General features: G+C 37.1%; 1 protein-coding gene across 11 annotated transcripts in view; it reads right to left on the reverse strand.

The window, feature by feature from the left end:
* Window positions 1–20,147, reverse strand: part of ZNF280D (zinc finger protein 280D) — a 325,027-nt gene that overhangs the window by 129,328 nt on the left and 175,552 nt on the right. For 4 of the 11 annotated variants that reach the window (XR_015252668.1, XR_015252667.1, XM_086710768.1 and 1 more), the window contains one exon: window positions 397–440. Coding sequence is in view for 6 of the 11 variants with exons in the window: in XM_086710762.1 (XP_086566888.1) it covers window positions 220–247 (28 nt within the window). In the remaining 5 variants the exon portion in view is untranslated. Of the gene's footprint in view, window positions 1–219; window positions 289–396; window positions 441–5,713; window positions 5,732–17,368; window positions 17,520–20,147 lie in introns of those variants that run through there. The other 7 variants (XM_086710764.1, XM_086710763.1, XM_086710762.1 and 4 more) reach the window with 6 other exon arrangements.

A 20,147-nucleotide genomic window follows, 5' to 3' on the forward strand; every position in this document is an offset into this window, starting at 1 on the left:
CACCAAACTAGCAGTTATCACTGAGCGTAAGAAAAAAACTTCATTTCTACTTTACTCACGTTTTAATTTACATCATTTTTTATGTGAGCATGTTACTCCAATAAATTTATGTTTTTCTGTCTTTAAGAAAGTGTGCCTACCCTTCCTTCTTTCTACTGAAGCAAATTTATCAGTACAAAAGCCACATATACTACTATCAGTCGTGGCAGCAACACTTACTTTTTGGCTGAAAAGGGTTGTCGCCCATCAAGTTGCAGAGTTGACTTTCTGTAAATTGTCACCTGAGTACTGACACATGATATCAGTCAATTTTATGAGTCACTTTAATGCCAAATATTGAAACATGAAACTTGGGGTTCAGAAATTCTTGGATCTAATTTTGATCTCAAAACTCACCATGTGATTCCAGACAAGACAGCAATTTGTATTTGTTTTCCTTCCTATAAAATAAAGATACCTAGTATTAGAGTGGATCTCATTAAGTGTACACATATTTAATCTTTTTTCCTATAAAAAGCTCAATTTTTAAGTTCGATATGTCTGACTTTTACTTACAACTCACTTTACATAATTGGTTCATTCAAAAATTTAGTAATAAAAATGGTAATTCTCTTAAGTACTTACTACTTGAAAAAGTCTGAATTATTAAAAATAATTTTTTAATCTTTTTGTAAAAATGAGTAATCACCTCATAATGTATTGTTTTAGTAAGTCTGAATTTTGAAATGCTAAGTGATACTAATCTTTAACTGTTACTTATTCATGTTTCAGGTATAAGTGTAATTACTTCCATAAGAAAACATAACTTTAAATAAATTGTATTTTTCTTATTTTTTACCAAAGAATTTAAAAAGAAAGAAATTAATTAGATATATTTCAGTGTAGATTAATTCATCCAAAAATAACTACTCATTGGGGCACCTGGCTGGGTCAGTCACAAGAGCATGTGACCCTTGATCTCAGGGTTGTGGGTTCAAGCCCCAAGTTGGATGTAGAGATTACTTAAAAAAATAAATAAACTTGGGGCGCCTGGGTGGCTCAGTCGGTTAAGCGTCCAACTTCAGCTCGGGTCATGATCTCATGGTTCGTGGGTTTGAGCCCCACATCGGGCTCTGTGCTGACAGCTCAGAGCCTGGAGCCTGTTTCAGATTCTGTGTCTCCCTCTCTCTATGCCCCTCCCCAACTCATGTTCTGTCTCCCTCTGTCTCAAAAATAAATAAACATCAAAAAATAAATAAATAAATAAATAAATAAATAAATAAATAAACTTAAAAAACATAAGTACTCATAGCCTTCATTTTTTTTAAGTTTATTTATTTTTGAAAAAGAGAGCACAAGTGAGGGTGAGACAGAGGGAGAGAGAGAGAGAATTGCACGCAGGCTCCACACTGCCAGTGCAGAGCCCAACGTGAGGTTTGAACTCAGAATGATGAGATCATCACCTGAGCTGAAATCAAGAGTCAGACACTTAACCAACTGAGCCACCCAGGCACCCCTTAATTCAGTTAAATAGTTATAGCTTATCTCTAAACAGTATCAGTATTACAAATATGTCAAGGAAATATATACATAACAATTTTTGCTCATGTTAAGAACCTACTGTTACCAAGAATACAGAATATTTTTTAAGTGCCACAATTACACAGCTTATGAGACTCATATATATTTTTTATTTGAGTAGTTATAATCATATTGGGTCATACATAATGGTTATATTAAATATTACATAGTTGACACATAGATATTTTGCTAAGTGACCATACAAATATCTCTTACCAAAATTCTGTAATTAGTATTCAATTTACAAATATTCAATTAATTAATGACTTGTCTATATGAATAAGACATCCAGTGCCTATTATGACAGAGATGACTTTAAGATAACCTACTTCAAAAGCCTGAGGACCATAGTAGCCTACTATAAAAAGTTGGAAGTCCTCAGATGAAACTTGAATCATAAATTCAGCCTGAAGCTGCCCTGTGATGTACAGTAGCCACTAGCCACATGTGACAATTTAAGTTTAAATTAATTAAAATTAAATAAAATGTAAAATTCAGTTTCTCAGTTTTACTAGCCACATGTCAAATGCTCAAGGCCACATGTGGCTGGTCTCTACTATATTGGACAGTGCAGCTACAGAACCTTACAATTGGACAACACTGGACTAACAAATCATTGCCATATTTTGTTCCGTTAATGAACAAACACTTTCATGGATTCTTTTGTCATCTCAGCCACTGAAGCATGCCAAAACTATCATCATAAAAACCTCTCAGGTCACACTGCAGAATTTTGGTGGTAAGGCATGGAATTCTATGAAGGATTAAGTCAGCTGTCACTGAAGTGGAATATCCAGCAAAGATATGCAGTATGGATCTCAAAGTTCCAAAACATTTCTAATAGCTTCTACAGCTCAGACTTAGCCCCAAAATAGCCAGAAAAAAGAGAAGACTCTACTTCAGCTACAGACCATTCCAGGCCAAGTTTAATACACTTGTTTCTATGAAGAAAAAAATGAATTCCAATTAACTGACTTATCAAAGACTGTTTAGAAAATGATTCATTCACTGTTGGGAGACTGCTTATATAAATAATTTTAATTCCTATTTCACTATTTTTTGTTTCAGCTTTTATATATCCAAAATTAAGCTATTATCTTAAATAATTTTTTCTACAAATTTAAAAAAATCAGTAAAAATGTAGGTCTACATTCTTAATTGAAAAATTTGCTTTTAGCCACTGATAGCTGTCACCTGATGCAATGTCACTGTGTTGAATGAAAGTAAGGCATTTGATCTGGTACATAAGCACACAGTATGACACAGGTGTGCTATGTACTAGATATAGTTCAATTTACTTTCAGATAAAAGATTAATTCCACAAACCCCAACTGTAGAGTCTGCACATTAAAAAAGAGCATTAGGCTAAAAGCCAGAAGAGGCAAGTTATAGCCCCCAGCACTACTACAACCTGCAGTCAAATCACCTTGTAATTTTGGGTCTCAGTTCTTAGTTCAACTAATAATCTCTATGGCTCAATTCAGCTCTCTACTCTGCTGTATACTGTGTACTTTAAACATTTATTAACAGTAAACAGTAAAACATGGTGAAGAATGAATGCCACATTCAAATTCTGACTCAACCATTTATTATCTGCACAACCTTGGGCAAATTACTCTCTGTGCCTTGCTTTACTTTATACATGCAACTTATTTCATGAAGTTACAGTGAAGATCAAATTAGATAACACACATAAAGTACAAAGCTCTCTGCCTGGCACACAGAAATCATTCAATAAATCTTAACCATTTTTAACTCTTGGCTTAATCACATTCTGAAAAACTCTAAGAACAGATTACAATTTTGTTATTACACTAGAATTTTCAAGATATCAGCTGAGCATTTAGAAATTATTTTGTTTTTAGATCTTTATTACATTATTTCTTTCACACGATGAAATGTTAGCTTTATAAGTATACCTTCTTAGAATGCAGCTGTCAAATCTATCCTACCATATTTTCATCTTTTTAAGAAAGAAACATTTATAAACTAGTGAAAACACACATAACAATTTTAAACCCTCATATAAACATAACACACATACCTACAATTCATCAATACTGTTAAAATATATACTACCTGTCTCATAGGTTAAAACAGTATCTAATTAAAAAATACCAACATATAAAAATTAACATTACGATAAAATACCTGATATCATATCCATTAAAAAACACTTTCATTTTACATGCAACACTGTATTTTAATTTCTAAAAAAAAAAATCATTTTAGGGGCGCCTGGGTGGCGCAGTCGGTTAAGCGTCCGACTTCAGCCAGGTCACGATCTCGCGGTCCGTGAGTTCGAGCCCGGCGTCGGGCTCTGGGCTGATGGCTCGGAGCCTGGAGCCTGTTTCCGATTCTGTGTCTCCCTCTCTCTCTGCCCCTCCCCCGTTCATGCTCTGTCTCTCTCTGTCCCAAAAATAAATAAAAAAAGTTGAAAAAAAAATTAAAAAAAAAAAATCATTTTAAAAATGAGTAAGGGGCACCTGGCGGCTCAGTCAGTTACACATCTGGCTTCGGCTTAGGTCATGATCTCGTGGTGAGTTCGAGCCCCACCTGCGTGGGGTACTCTGCCTCTCTGCTCCCCACCTCCCACACTCTCAAAAGCAAAGAAACAAACAAACAAACAGTAAAACCCTTAAAAAAAAAAATGAGTAGGTACCAAGTTAAATAAAAAAAAGAATGTGAGGAATACGGTGAATGGTTAAGTTTTCTATCTCCCCAGGCCCCAAAAGTCAGTTATTCAATAAAATAACCCGAGAAACCACATCATAAAATTAATGCTTTCTTCTCATCATAAAAGTAATGTTTTAATAGGGAGTTTGCATTCCTAATCAAGAAATTAGCAACAGTAAAACCAGATAGAATTAACATAAAAGGGAAAATACAAAACCAAAATATAATGATTTTAAATAATGAAAATTTGTATTCAAAATAAGTACAGCATATATATGTTCAACCAACTCATAAATTTTGTCTAAGATTAACAAGCTAGCTGTAATCAAAACCACACTGAGATATCACCTCACGCCAGTCAGAGCGGCTAAAATGAACAAATCAGGAGACTATAGATGCTGGAGAGGATGTGGAGAAATGGGAACCATTTTGCACTGTTGGTGGGAATGCAAACTGGTGCAGCCACTCTGGAAAACAGTGCGGAGGTTCCTCAAAAAATTAAAAATAGATCTACCCTATGACCCAGCAATAGCACTGCTAGGAAATTTACCCAAGGGATACAGGAATGCTGATGCATAGGGGCACTTGTACCCCAATGTTTATAGCAGCACTCTCAACAATAGCCAAATTATGGAAAGAGCCTAAATGTCCATCAACTGATGAATGGATAAAGAAGTTGTGGTTTATATACACAATGGAATAGTACTTGGCAATGAGAAAGAATGAAATATGGCCTTTTATAGCAACGTGGATAGAACTGGAGAGTGTTATGCTAAGTGAAATAAGTCATACAGAGAAAGACAGATACCATATGTTTTTACTCTTATGTGGATCCTGAGAAACGTGACAAAAGACCATGGGGGAGGAGAAGGGAATAAAAAAAGAGAGGGAGGGAGGAAAACTATAAGAGACTCTTATGAGGGTTGATGGGGGGTGGGAGGGTGGGGAAAGTGGGTGATGGGCACTGAGGAGGGCACCTGTTGGGATGAGCACTGGGTGTTGTATGGAAACCAATTTGACAATAAATTTTATAAAAAAAAAAAAAGCTAGCTGTAAGAAACACTAATAAACCTTTAACAATTTTACTTATGTACTTGGAAGTGTTTTTCAGTGGAGTAATTTGGATGACACAGGGTCACTGGTACACTGTTCAGAAAAGTTTGATCTGTCACTCTTTCCTCCTCACAAATTTCCCAAAAAATCAAGTATTCAAATCATTCCACTGACTTTAAAGCTTTGGTTTATGTTCTATTTCATTTTATAAACAATTCTTAGTCTTTATCACTAATAGCATACTGAAATGGAGGTCTATATTTTTAGAATTCTAATCCCAAATGAATAGAGCTTTAAGGATTCAAAGTGTGTTCTTAACTATGAGTAGCAATCTATTATTTCCAACCCTTGTTTTGTGATCTCTCAAGAATTTCCAACTATCTCAAGGAGATTACAAAAAAAAATTCATTTTAATGTTCATTACCTTAAAAGCATACACAATCTTTTGAGGACAGAGAGTCATTTTAAAAATTTCATTTTATAGCACCTTAATATCCATCACCTATTGATTCCACTGTGGAAATTAATTGTAACAAGGTTAGAAAACAAGAGAATGATGTCTACCTTGGCATACATCACACAAATACAAACCTTAAAGCGTAAGCAATAAACCCTATATAATAGAAAAAGACCCACAAGTGAAATCTGATTTCATAAAATTCAGGTGTTTAAATATGAGATTTTATAAAGAAATTAACTTAGTAAATTTATTTACTAACATTAAGCAGATGAAACAAAATTTCAAATCAGTATTTTCTCCTTTTATGCCTATTTTTTAAAATGCTTTATTGTTAGAAAACTAAGTACCTTTTTGTAGAATCAGTCCAGTTTATCAGTTACTGTTAAAAACCACAGACTTATTTCTGAAAAAGGTACATTTCAATCACATAAAATGTACAATCAGAAACATCTGACCACTAGCAACTAAAATACTACAGACAAAACACTGAGAGATCATAGAAACTTTAGAAGCTATGTCATCAAATTTTAACCAATTTCTGAAAGACTGTTATTTTTATTTTAAGTAGAATAATGTCTTTTGAAAATGGTCACTCCAAGTATATGAGAAAAGGTCTCCATAAGGGGAGAATATGGATACACTGTTTTATTTTTTAAATAAACCAAATATTTCAAATGTCATTTTAAAAAAGGATTATACATGCAGGAATCTTAACAGTGAACAAGCAAAGAGAGAATGGAAAGGGTTGGGACTCAGCCTTGGCTGGAGTTCCAGGAAAGGAAAGGACGGGAGGGGAAGGGAGGGGAGGGGAGGGGAGGGGAGGGGAGGGGAGGGGAAGGGAGGATTCCATGCAGAAGAAATAACATGTGGAAAAGATCTATGACACAGCAAATATGAAAAACAGAAAAGAAACCAGTGTGAGTGGAAAAGAAAATCAAGGGGGTATATGGTAGAAGGTAAGACAGAAGTCAAACAACCGCAGCATCCTAGAGATCATATTAGGAATCTTGTCCGTAATCTAAGAGCAATGGAAAGCCAAAAAGGGGATTTTAAACAAGAACTGGTATAATCAGATTTGTAATACAGTGTCAAAATAACAGAATTTGAGTCTAAAATCAAAGAGACGGTAGTTTTATTCTATTCTGTCCTAATCATCCCCACTTGGAATACAGTGAGTATACTGGCTAGGATGCTTTCACCTATAAGTAACAGAAAACCCAATTCAAATTGGCTTATGCAAAAGAGAATTTTTAGCTCATTTACAGAACTAAATACAGGTGCAATTTAAACAATGATTTACAAAGTTGGCTTTTCTATCTCTGTTCCTTGACTTCACTTCCTCTATGTTGTTTCTACCTTCAGAAGAGGTTTCCCACTATGAATGACTCCAACTTAACACCTTCCAAGACTCAAGTCCAAGACTCTAATATAGAGGGTTAGCTCTGATTGGAGTTGACTGGTTTGACTGGTTTAAGACATATGCCCTTCCTGAAGCCAATCACTATTGCTAAGGACTTGTAATAGGTTTAGTCCTAGATCACATACTACCCCTGGAACCAGAGGCACAACAACAACAACAACTAAGATAAAAATTGGTTCCCCAAAGGAAAACTAAGGTATCTGTTACCAAAGTAAAGGGGAATGAATGTTAGGTAACAAAAACAACAGATGTCCATTATAAGGAATTAGTGTTAGCACTTTGTCTAGGTCAAAGGACTAAAGATATTTAACCTAGGAAACATGAGACTGTGGGGCAGGGGTGGTAGAAAAGAAAGCTATTTACAGGTATTTTAAGTTTGTCATGAGAAAGAAAAAGAGTAGGTCTTGTTCTTTCTGGCTCAAGTGATAGTAATAACAATATTAGTAATATTTACTTGTTTTGAATAAACAAGAATTTCATTCCTAGTGTTCAGCTTCAACACAACTACTTAATTTATTACACACTATTATGTTATCACAATTACAAATTATGTTACGAATAATAACAATTTATCATTACCATAAGCTAACATTAATTAAATGCACACATTATTTTGTCTATTCCTCAAGAAACTCTATGAGGCAGATACTATTATCATCCTCACTTCACAACTGTAGAAACTGAATTACTGAGGTTAAGTACCTTGCCCAAAGCAACACTATTAAGAGTAGAGCAAGGATTCAAATCTAGACACTTAAAATATCACAGATTCCAGCCATACACTACTTGCCTCCACCAGGAACAAGACCAAAATTACAGGGAGGCAGATTTCATCTCAACACAAGAACAGAACAATTCATGGTTAAATATCAGGAAATGAGACGAACTCAAGGTGTGATAGATCACCAAACAAAAATATGAAAAATTCAAGCATTATGTAATCAAAATGGTCACTTTCCAACATCCCCAAGGATCCTTCCAACCCTAATATAAACATACCCATCTGGCATAGATATGAAAATGTAAATTTTTGCCTAGACAAAGGGGATTTATTATTTCAGTGAATGTTGAATTATGAAAAGCCAATTGGGTATTATGAAAAGTCTTTCAGTAATCAAATCAACCATTCCCAAATATTTTCTAGAAACTCCAAGTTCAATATAATAAATGGAGCAAATGGGTTGAAGTTCAACACTGAGGATAAATGAGGATAACTGAGGATAAAAGCAAGTAAATTCCTGAAGAATAAGTAATAGTTGATAATTTTAATTAAATAATATAAGTTGAATTTTAATAAACCTGTTTGATGTCAACTCCCAATGATATCAAGATCTACTTCACAGACACAGTTTCAGAGCAAAATCCCAAATATCAAATCATGATAAACCAACTGTTCAGATTTTTAACATTTTTGATGACACAAAAATCTTTCAAGTAGTATCAATAAGTAGAAGGTCTATGCTTCAGCAGACTGCTTATAACTATAAATCAATCTAAATCAGCAGAGTCATTAAAAGCTTCTATGTGAAAGGAATCCTTCATTAAAAAGGGTATGAGGGGGGCGCCTGGGTGGCGCAGTCGGTTAAGCGTCCGACTTCAGCCAGGTCAGATCTCGCGGTCCGTGAGTTCAAGCCCCGCGTCAGGCTCTGGGCTGATGGCTCAGAGCCTGGAGCCTGTTTCCGATTCTGTGTCTCCCTCTCTCTCTGCCCCTCCCCCGTTCATGCTCTGTCTCTCTCTGTCCCAAAAATAAATAAACGTTGAAAAAAAAAATAAAAAAAAAATAAAAAGGGTATGAGGAATCTCTTTTTGTACCACCTCCATTTCATCCAAGTAAAATTTCTGCTAACCCTGATCCAGGCTGCAATCCATTTGTTCTACTTATCACCACCCATTCTGTCAGTCAAAACTAACCTAAGCACCACAGTACAGCTACTACCTTTTCTACTGCACACACTGTATTCTACTGACAATCCGGATAACCCTCCCCCATTGCCAAAGCAAATTACCCTTTCTTCATTTACATTTTCCTTATCTTTCATCTATTTTAACTCAATTTCTTGAAACCTCCTCCTCAAATATTTTCTATATGCCAACAGACTGTTTCTCTATCTACCTGCTCCAATTTAACTCAATAGATTCTCCACATTTTCTTGCTCCTTAAATAGTGCAAAATCAGGTTTTTCAGAGTTTAGTCGTCAGCCCTACACAAATTGTTACCTAAACAACAGATCTAATAAATTCCATTGTCTTAGGTTATCAGTTCTCAATAACAGGGTATAAAATCATCAAATATTAACCTCCAACCTTGACTCCCCAACTCAGTTCCCGCCTATCATTTCCTAACTGCTAAAAACTACTATCTGGGTATTTAAACTCACCTCAAACTCAGTATTTCCAAACTGAACATAACTTCTCCACAAAAATTAGTCCTACTTCATGATTCATAACAGCCAAGAAGTGAAAACAAGCCAAATGTTCATCAACTGATGAATGAACAAAATATGATGTATCCATACAATGGAGTATTACTCAGCAATAAAAAATGAAGTACTGGTACATGCTACATGGATGAACCATGAGAACTTTATGCTAAGTGAAAAGAAGTCAGTCACATACTGTTTGATTCCATTAATATCAAATGTCCAGAACAGGCAAATCCACAGAGACAGAAATTAGATCAGTGGTTGCCAGGACCTGTGGAGTGGGGAGAGGCAGCTTAACAGTACCATTACCTGAAAGTTAATGGTCTGAAAGCTGAAAATACTACCTTGAGATTAGACGATTTTGATGATTGTATAACACCATGAATGTACTAAATGCCACTAAATTGTATACTTTAAAATAATTTAAATGATGAATTTAATGTTATGTTAACCTGACCTCAGTTTATAAAAATTAGTTCTACTTCTCTTCTTCCACCAATAAAACTGTCATCCTTCTGATCTTGAGTCCTTAAAAGTGTTTCTCAATATTCCCCTCTTTTATTCATCATATCTAATCAATCAATTCCCCAGTCCTATATAGTCTTCCTTCAAAATATTTTCTACAACCAGCCTTGATTTTCGATTCACTACATACTTGTTCAGGCACTTAGAACCTCACATCCATAGTAAGATTTACCGTGTAAGATTCACTTTGTATCAGCCTCTCAGCATCCAGATTTATATGATTTCATCCATTTAACATAGAACCACCAAATTAACAATGTCACAAAAAATGTTTTCATTGTGTCATTTATGAATTCCAAACTCCTCAGTAACATTCCACCAATCCATGCAGAGCTCGGTTATCCTAGTGCCAGAAGCTTCTAGAATCCAGTGAGGTACAGAACAGGCCAAATGTTTTAGAAACTGTCATTTCCACCAGTGGTTGTTGCTGCCAGGCTGCAAGGCTAGTCCTATACTATCCAGCTTAAGCAAACAACACGCAATCCTGAGATTACAGGGCTGAGGTTTGAATTAGGTAAGACCAAGGCATCATAGCCTACAAAATTAACATACAGCATTAGGCATCCAGTAAGTATTACAATAAATGAAATGCACTTTTTGAGATTCAATTCCTTCATCTGTAAAGGGCATATGATGATAATACCATCCATCTCAAAGAAGCATTTATTTTAAAGATAAAATATGATGTATAAATTTACTTTATAATATATAAAATACCACAATAAAAGATTGCAAACACATCTCTTGTGTTACAACTCCTCAAATAAACACAAATACTAACAATGTAGTGTCAAAAAAGTAAGGCCAATTTTCTTATTTACTTTTTCTCTATTCAACAAAGTTGAGAGCTCTATTACTTATTTTTAATCCTAGAACTTAATAAAGCCATTTTGTTTATGAGGGCCTTCCCATCAGCAATCAACAATCCTGTATAAAGTCAGATAATCTTAAACCCTAAATGGAAAAAGCAAAATAAGTAAACAAAGTAGGAGATAGGGATTACCTATACCTAAAACACTCAGACCCCTCCCAAGAGCTTTAGGCTTCCCTTCTCAAACTTGCCAAAGGTAACAATTACCCACAAAATAAGGAAAACACAGGGGTAAAGCCTAGAAGCAAGGAATATATTATTTCATAGACTAATGATCTTTGCTTTGGTTAATAGCCCTCAACTGAAAGACATGCAAGTAGCGGTCATGCTAAAGAAATCCCAAACCTGGCAAAAAAAAAAAAGTGTGTGTCTAATTAATTTCTAAGGATGGAATCTTAGAAGTCCACAAACCCCAACCTGAAATATTCAAGATATATTAATTTACTTAAAAATGACTACAATAGGGGTGCTCGGGTGGCTCAGTTGGTTAAGCATTCGTCTCTTGATTTTGGCTCATGTTGTGATCTCATGGTTCACGAGACTGGGCCCCACTTCAGGCTAGCACTGGGCATGCATCCTGGTTAAGATTCTATCTCCCTCTCCCTCTCCCTCTGCCCCTCCCCTGAACATATGTGGGGTCTCTCCCTTAAAAAATAAAAGAGAAAAGAAAAGAAAAGAAAAGAAAAGAAAAGAAAAGAAAAGAAAAGAAAAGAAAAGAAAAGAGGAGAGGAGAGGAGAGGAGAGGAGAGGAGAGGAGAGGAGAGGAGAGGAGAGAAGAGAAGAGAAGAGAAGAGAAGAGAAGAGAAGAGAAGAGAAGAGAAGAGAAAAAAGAAAAACTTCTAAAAATGATTATAATAAACCCATTACATATTAATATAAATATTTATGTGAAAAGTACTTCCCAAAACAAAATATTTAGAGAGGGGTGGCATTGTTTTATATTTTTGCAAAACCCATTAATATCTGCCTTAATAAAGACAACTGTATTTTCTTATCTGCTTCTACATTTAATCTGTTGCACTACATCGTTCGGTTGAAAAATCCAGCTTCACAAGATATGTAGGCGGTAGAGAGAGGATCTTGTATAACCCTTGAAAGCACCTCAGGTCCCCAAGACCATGGTTAGAGAACTGCTACACTACATTAAACAAGTCAAAGCCTTTGTTTAAAAAAGAGAGCTAAATTAGAGCTGACCAAAAATTTGGTATATACCAATGCCAAGGAGTAAAGTCACAATTTTAAATAGTTAGGGAATATTAAAGTGATGAGCACAACATTAAGAAAAAGCATTTATTAAGCAGTAATTATGTATAAAGCATTGTATTTAAAAACACAAAGATGTAAAATGATACAACATCATTCCAAAAAATCAGTGTTCATCATCATATAATAAACCAGAAAAGCAGAAATACTTGCAATGAAAAATAATTGAAATAAGAAATATTTTTTATTTAATCCAGTTCGCCAAAAGGCCTAAATATTACACCCTGATTCTACAGGGTTTCAGTTAATCATTTTTTACTATAGAGGAGCTCTGAAGGTAAAGTTGGGAAGTAATGGAAGAAAAAAATGCTAACAACAAAAATATTGTGGAACAGAAACGTCAAGGAATAACTTTTTAAGTACTACCTGCATTCATTAGAGATGGAGTGCAAACTGTTGAAAAACCTATCATGGCAGTAGATGGAGAGACAGGCAGGTTTAATGTGTTAGAAAGGGGGCACTTTATATATCTGAAGGTCCAAATTAACCATTAACCTTTAATATACTATCAGAATCCACAGAAACAATTTTAGTTTATTTTCTTTCTCGGGTAGTTCTAGTTGTAAAGATTGACATTTTATGGCTTTTATTGTTTCCTAGAAATCTTCAAACAACATCTTATTACTTTTAAACAGAATAAAACTCATTGTATTTGACAATTACTATGTGGGTCTACAGGATCCTTTTATAAATCTAAGATACATTATGCGATCATAGTGATTTTATTCTTCTTACATCTTGAAATAATTTGCTAATTCCATCATTCTGGGTATTATTTCACCACTGATAAACAAATATTCCCACCTATGCTTACAAAAGAAAATTATAAATGAGAAAACATAAGAATGATTTAATTGCCTAGAAGAATAATGCAACAGTTAAGTAAATCATCATCTTTCACTTTTCTTATCTTTCAGTTTTCTTATTGTTTTGCACAAAATATTGCATGAACTGTCCAAAAGATGACTGAAGACATTATCTTTGTAATCTGTGTCGAAAAGAAAAACTTTACTTCTACCCTTTTATGTTGTTGTACCTGAGGACCCATGAACTAAACTAACAAAAAAAACAGATTAACAGGAGAAAAAGCACAAAATTTTTATTAACATTTACACACACAGGAATTCACAGAAAAGAAGTAAAACTCAAAGAAGTGGTTAAATTCAAGGTCTCATATACCATTTTAACAAAGGAGAGGGGATTAGGGCTTTGAGAGACAATAAATCATGGGAAATAACTAGGAAATACATGGGAGGACTAATGGAAGATAAGGGTTATTTTCATTAGGTCTCTTTATGCAAACTCATCTTGGTATCAGCTCTCCATCTCAAAGTGATAAGAGTCACTCTTTCCTACTAAGGGGGCCCGGGGTGGGGGGAGGGGGATGTCTTCACAAAGGGATATTTATGCCTTGCTTTCAGGCAGATAACAGGAGGACAGAAAACAATTTTTGCTTCTTTTAATTCCAAACTGCTGTCCACTCAAAATAATCCTTAGCTCAAAGTGGCATATGTTAGCACAGCATACCCTGATCCTTTTCATATGCTTTTATTTTAGTCTTCCCTAAATACAGTTAAGAACTCAGAACTTTTTATTTTCTGCCCATTATGGGACAGAAGAAAAGTGGCAGAGGACACATTTCACAATTATTAAATGAACCTGAAAATGAATGCAAAGATAGACAGCAAGCACCTTAGACTCTAATGATGAAAACAAGGAAATCTCAGACTAAATCTTCAGATGAGATTAAACTGATACAGTTCATAAATGGACAAATGTTAAATGCGGGTGTATATAATGATGACTAAAAGGAAATAGAAAATGTGGAAAATTTTTTTAATTCACTGGATTGGTTATGCTAACTGATATCTACAAATCCATAACTGAAAATATCTGGCAATTATGAAGCAAAGAAGATGGCCATCAATGCTTCAACAAAATTAAGACTTATGAAAGGTTTCAAAAAATTCTTCAAGTATTGCATTTAATGATGCACATGCAAAAGAAAAAAAAAAAGCCCCAGAATGATAAGAACTTATCAGAAGCATTTGAAATCTCAAATCAGTATTTACAAGATAAATACACTCCAAGTTCATTCATGTATGACAGTTGACCAGTAGTTAGTTACATTCAAACAATGTTGCCCATTTCAGGTACACATACTTTCAAACCCTGAAAAACATTTACTAAAAATCTGGGCAACACAGGACAGTGAATCATCCTAAGCTTGAAAGATGCAGATCTACACATATTCAGAAAAGGGTGGGAGCAGAACCAAGAGTAATAGAAAAATCACAAGAATGGACAAAAGAATTTTAAAATTCTGTCAGAAATACAACATGTGACAAAATTTTTCTAAGTTTGGAACTAGGTTAGTATTATTATCCAACAAGAAATTTTCTTGATTTGGCAATATCAGGAAGAACATGGTTGAACTCCTATGAATTTTCACAAATAGGACATAAGAAAAAGTCAACTGCACATAATCTGGGCTTTATACATATTTGATGACTCTTAACTATCCTACAAAAAACTAGTTTTTTTCTCAGCTCAATGCATTCTCAAGCATAAATGAATTCAAAAACCCTTGCATAAATTAACATGAAGAGAGATGTATTATAAAAGGACTACATGAGAGGTAGATATGCTCATTAAGAGGGTTAGAACTTATATTTGCAAAGGAATGACTTGAAAATGATAACCTATGACTGACAATAGTGCAGGGAATTCTTTCAGTGTATGGGGAAAGCTTCAATTACAAAACCATAAATTGCCAAGAAAAATATTTCTCATGCAACTAGGAAAAGAACTTGCAGAAACAAGGAATTTTGTCTAACCCTTCAACCACAACATTCTTTTGCACAGGTCTCAAAGTGGGAATAAAGGAAGATACTCTTCGTGTGCATACCAAAATTTTTAAAACGTGCATATCCATTGTAGTATGTGGTATATAATTAAATGCATAAAATATATATGTACAGAAGGTACAATTTAAACCTAACGAAGAGTAAACTATCAGTAAAATACAGAATGTGGGTTATTTTACAGGACTACTGGTAGCCTGGTCTCAAAGGTCAGTGTCATTCAAAAATAAAAAAGAGGGAACTACACTAAATTAAAAGAAACTAACACAAACAAATGTAATGCATGACTGGATACCGGTTCCAAAATAAATCACTAAACAGAACATTTTGGGGACAATAGGAGAAATGTGAATACGTACTATATATATATATATATATATATATATATATATATATGTATGTATGTATGTATATTAGATTGCAGGGATTATTCTTAACTTTAAGTGTGTTTATGGTATTGTGTTTATATGGAAAATTGGCCTTATTTTTATGACACACAGATAGACACATCCATCCACAGTACTTAGGTGTGAATTGCGGTATTTGCAGTGTGCTCTGAAAATGTTCACCAGAAAGAATTTAAGATAGGTACTTAAAGCAAATGTGACAAAGTGGCAACACTGTTTAAACTAGGTGGTAGGTTATATGTGTCCAAACAGACTATTCAACTTTTCAATATGTTTGGGGAAAAAAATAACATCAAAACTTAATAAAAAGTTGAAAAACTAACAAATGAAGTCTAAAAAACAAAAATGTAAAAGAAGGAGCAACTGAATATTTCTTAAATTTTGTAGGTGAGCCTCCTTGCTTCTCCTCACTCACCTTATTCCCACAGACAAAAAAAGAAATATAATATAGTGAATTGCGCACCGAGGTATCAGAAGACCTAAGGTTCTAGAAATGGTTCTATCACTCCTTAGCCATGACCTCATTAAAGATGTCTCCCTGAGGCCGTTTCCTGATCTTCAAGATGGTGCCATAAACACAGACCAGTGCAAAAGGGGTCTTCGGGTACAAACAGATTGTACCAATGGCAGATACAAATGCAAGGTAACAGTTGTAACGGTATTTATAGTGATGTTTCGAAACATCAAGAGCAAAGCAGCCGTAACAATTCTCTAAGCAAACCAGTGCCTTCCTTGGCACAGCAAGTTTCCGCTTAGGCAGCCTAAGTTGCCACTAATCCCCCGAAAGCAGGAAAGCAGGACTTCTCACAAATGCTAAGAGGGGGCTTTTGTACTTTAAAACTCTACTCCGAGGCTTCAATTTTATGCTTAATGGCACTAAAAGATGTCAAATTCTTAAGACCCAGTCCAAATCTCAAAACAATAAAGTTTAAGTCCACAGAATTTTTAAAAAACCAATCTTTGCAAACAAAGAGAAACCCTTGGACCAAGGTCTCCCGTGCTTGCAGAAGCGGGTCCGCTTTGACGTTTCTCCTCTCTAGCAGATTTCTCCTTAAAAGCCTTCAAACTTGACGTAAGTTGGGAAGAACTTCCATCTCTAGAGCAAGATAAAACCTCAGAGTGAGCTCATTCTTTATGTCTCATTAAGTGAAACCTGAAAGCACGGTCAGTAAATTGTGTACCCAACTCCACGTTTCTCCTCAGGGCCCTTCTGCAGACAATAACGGGACTTTAAGGGCAGAGCAGGGAAAGTCCCTTTGACAAGAATGAGGGTGTGAGCGTGGAATGACTGGTCACCTGGGGGCGAGGGGTAGGGCAGCAGACAGGGGCCCTAGGGCCCTGGACGCCTGGAAGTTCGGGACCCCCTTTGGTCTCTGTCTACCACTTTAGAGACTCCAGGGAGCGTCGTTGTGAAGGAGGCATGGGTCCCCGCCAAACATCGGCACAAAATGTACGGCGGACCAAAGGGAGTAGTCTCCAGAGGAGAGCCTAACCCAGGCTGGAGCAAACAGGCGCACAGGCCCTGGAAGGCGAGATGGAGGAGGTGGTGGAGGAGGCGGAGGAGGACACGGAGGAAGAAGCGGCGAAGGCCTGCGCGGCCCCGGCCTGCCGCACCGAGCCGTCTGCCGCGTCGCGCCGGGATCCCTCCCCCGCCGGGGCCGGCGCAAGATGGCGGTCAGGCCGCCGCCGCGCAGCCGGTCCCCTCCCCCGCGCCCTGGGCGCTCTCGGCAAACCGCGCCGGCCTCGACACCCCCGGCCCAGCGCCCCCGGAGTGAGGCGGCGCAGGCCGCGCGGGAGGGCCTCTGCCTGCTGCAGCGCGGGGCGGGCGGGGGCGGGGGGCGCTTACCGTGAGCGGAGCGGATCGGCCTGACTGGGGCCCTGAGGAGGAGGAGAAAGAGGAGGAGGAAAAGGAGGAGCACGAAAAACTACACGGCGGCAACGGCGGCGGCTCCCATTGCGGAGCAGCAGATGAGCCGTGGGAAGGGGGGGGGGGGGGGGGTTCTCGTGGAGCCGGCGCGCTGCCTCATGGGTAGGCTCCGGGTCAGCCTTCGCGCGTCCGCGCTCCCTTTCTTCTAGCCGACACGGGAGGCGGGCGCCGGCATGTGCGTCGCACCGCAGGCCTTCGAAGGCCGCGGCGCCCCACCACGCGCTGGCCGCGGGCGAGGGCTAGGGCCGGGGCCTGGCGAGGCTGTGAGAGCCCGCCTGCTTGTCGGCCCGGTCGGGCCAGCGGTCTCGAAATCGGGGCTGCACCGGGTCTGAAGGCGTGGGAACGTGAGTTCCGGGTCCTCCCTGTGTGTAGCAGCTAGTTCTGGGCAGGCTTGGAAAGAAAGAACGTCTAGGAAGAGAGGCGCCATTACAAAGACTGTTCCTGAGGCGCGAAGACGTAAACCAGATGAGAAGTCAAGACAGGTTCTTTTAATAATTGGCTAATTTCGCCATACTTTTTTCAAACCTGCGATTTTAATTGTGTCTCCTTTAATTCCTGCCATATGGATGCCTGTAATAACAAAAAAAAAAAAGAAAGAAAGAAACATGCATTTACAAGAACACTTACCAAGATACTGCTTGCTACACACTATATTCTGATCTCTAAGAGAAGTTTCCTCTCCGAGTTCTCACAAGATCAATGTATCTTCATTAGATCCTTGAAACACACACACAACACCAATCACTGTGCAAACCCATCACTGAATTGTACTAATTCTCCCTATTTGAATAAGTTTCTTCTTTCTCATCCAGACTGCCCCAGCTTTTCTTTGGTGTTTAGCATTACAGTCACTTCATTATTGGTTACCACCCCCAGATTAATCTTACCCAAAGGCCACCTGAATTAACCCTAGAAGACCTGGAATGGCTACAGGTAACCATGACCTACTCTTCCCCCATCTGTGCCAGGGAGAGTCTATCCAGCTTTCTCTTTTCTTGCTGGCCCTGAAAGTCAACTTTGTAGGAAAAGAGAATAATTAAAATAACAAACTGGGAAACTAAAAGTTAAAAAAAATCTTGGTGTATTATTCTTAAGTCGTTATATTTCAAATATACTTCTAGTGGTTCTCAAAGCATTATGGTATGAAAATGAACTTAGATTTCACTCTGTGTTCTATAGTTTGGTCCTCGGTTTAAAGAGACAGAAACTTCATGTTGTTAGACCCTAGAGCTAATTTAAATCCAGGGGATGATTCATGCCAACGAAACAATACAGACTGATATACAAACCAATTTATCCCTCTTTTTTTTTTTTCCCTTTCGTGAAAAGCATAACTGCTCTGAAGACCAGAAAACCTGGTTGACACATTTTCACTCAAAGGAAACATTTATATGAGAAGCTACATTATAAAGGATGTCCAATGAGTGTGGAATCAACACACATGAAGTAATTTAGATTATTATTATTATTAATTATTATTTTGACTACTCCATCCTTAAAACTCCTCCCTTGGCTTGTAGAACATGACTCTCTTGGTTCTTTTGACTTACTATCATTTTCTTAAGAGCTTCTCTTTCTCTGACTTCTATTTTCTGCCCTTTTCCTTATATACATACTCTTTAAGTATCCTCACCATACTCATTCTCAAGTGAGATCATGCTCCACACCCTTCCCTGACTTGTAGTGGGCATAGGTGATTGCCCAGCTTCCATTCCACCACTCCATTGTATCCACCTATACAATTTGGATGGAATAACCACTATCCAATTCCAAGAATGGTCCAGTCAGCGTAAAACTATTATAATTACTACCCTTACCTCCCTTTGAACCAGTTTTGGTTTCATAAACCAATTAGAGCAAAGCCCAGGATTTTTGTTTGTGGGCAAAAGAGAAGTTCTTTCCTTCTCTGAATGCTATAGCATTGGCATTAGAATGTGAATACTGGTAGAGTTATAACTTTTTTGTCCTTTTTTCTACTGAGAAGAGCCAACTGAGAATAAAGCTAACAAATGGAGGAGTAAGGGCTGGGTGAATCAATCATAGGGAAAGGAAGTCAATCCCTGAGAGCATCACAAGCCTCCAAACCAAACCCAACCTGAACCCCCTGCTACCTCTAGACTTTTCTATTGTATGTGCCAATAAATTTCCTTTTCTGTTTAAGTAGAAGGGATCCAGAATAAGACTCTGTGGCAAAAAAAAAATATTTTTAGCTGAAGGCATTTGAGTTCCTGCAATCTCTTATCTGCCTAAAAGTGGAGCCTCCCAAAAGAATTCAATTGTCATAAATCTCCTCCCAGGGAGCAACCAGGGAAGATTAGCTCTTATCAACAGAGACAGTGAGAATTGTCACCACACCTAAACAATCATTATCACAAAACTATCATATCTCCCATCTATTCTCCTACGGGCCCATTTATCTTTCCTAAACGTCATTTGTTTTCCCATAAGTGCACTTTCTCCCCCACCCCTTTCCAATAAGTCAATTGGTTTCATGTAAGTGCCCTCACCCCTCCCCTTCACCTATTTAAATTGTATATAAGCCCCAAATTCTAACCACTCCTTTGAGTCACATTTCTTTGTAAACCCCCCTACAAGGTTTGTGATTAAATTCTGTCTTTTCTCTTGCTAACCTGTCCTTTTGTCACTTTTATTCACAAGCCCCTGAAAAGTAAATCTAAGAGAATAAAGAAAAAGTTTG

This window comes from Puma concolor, chromosome B3 (genome assembly GCF_028749965.1).
Source record: "Puma concolor isolate L17-30 chromosome B3, mPumCon1.1.hap2, whole genome shotgun sequence".
Lineage (NCBI taxonomy): Eukaryota > Metazoa > Chordata > Mammalia > Carnivora > Felidae > Puma > Puma concolor.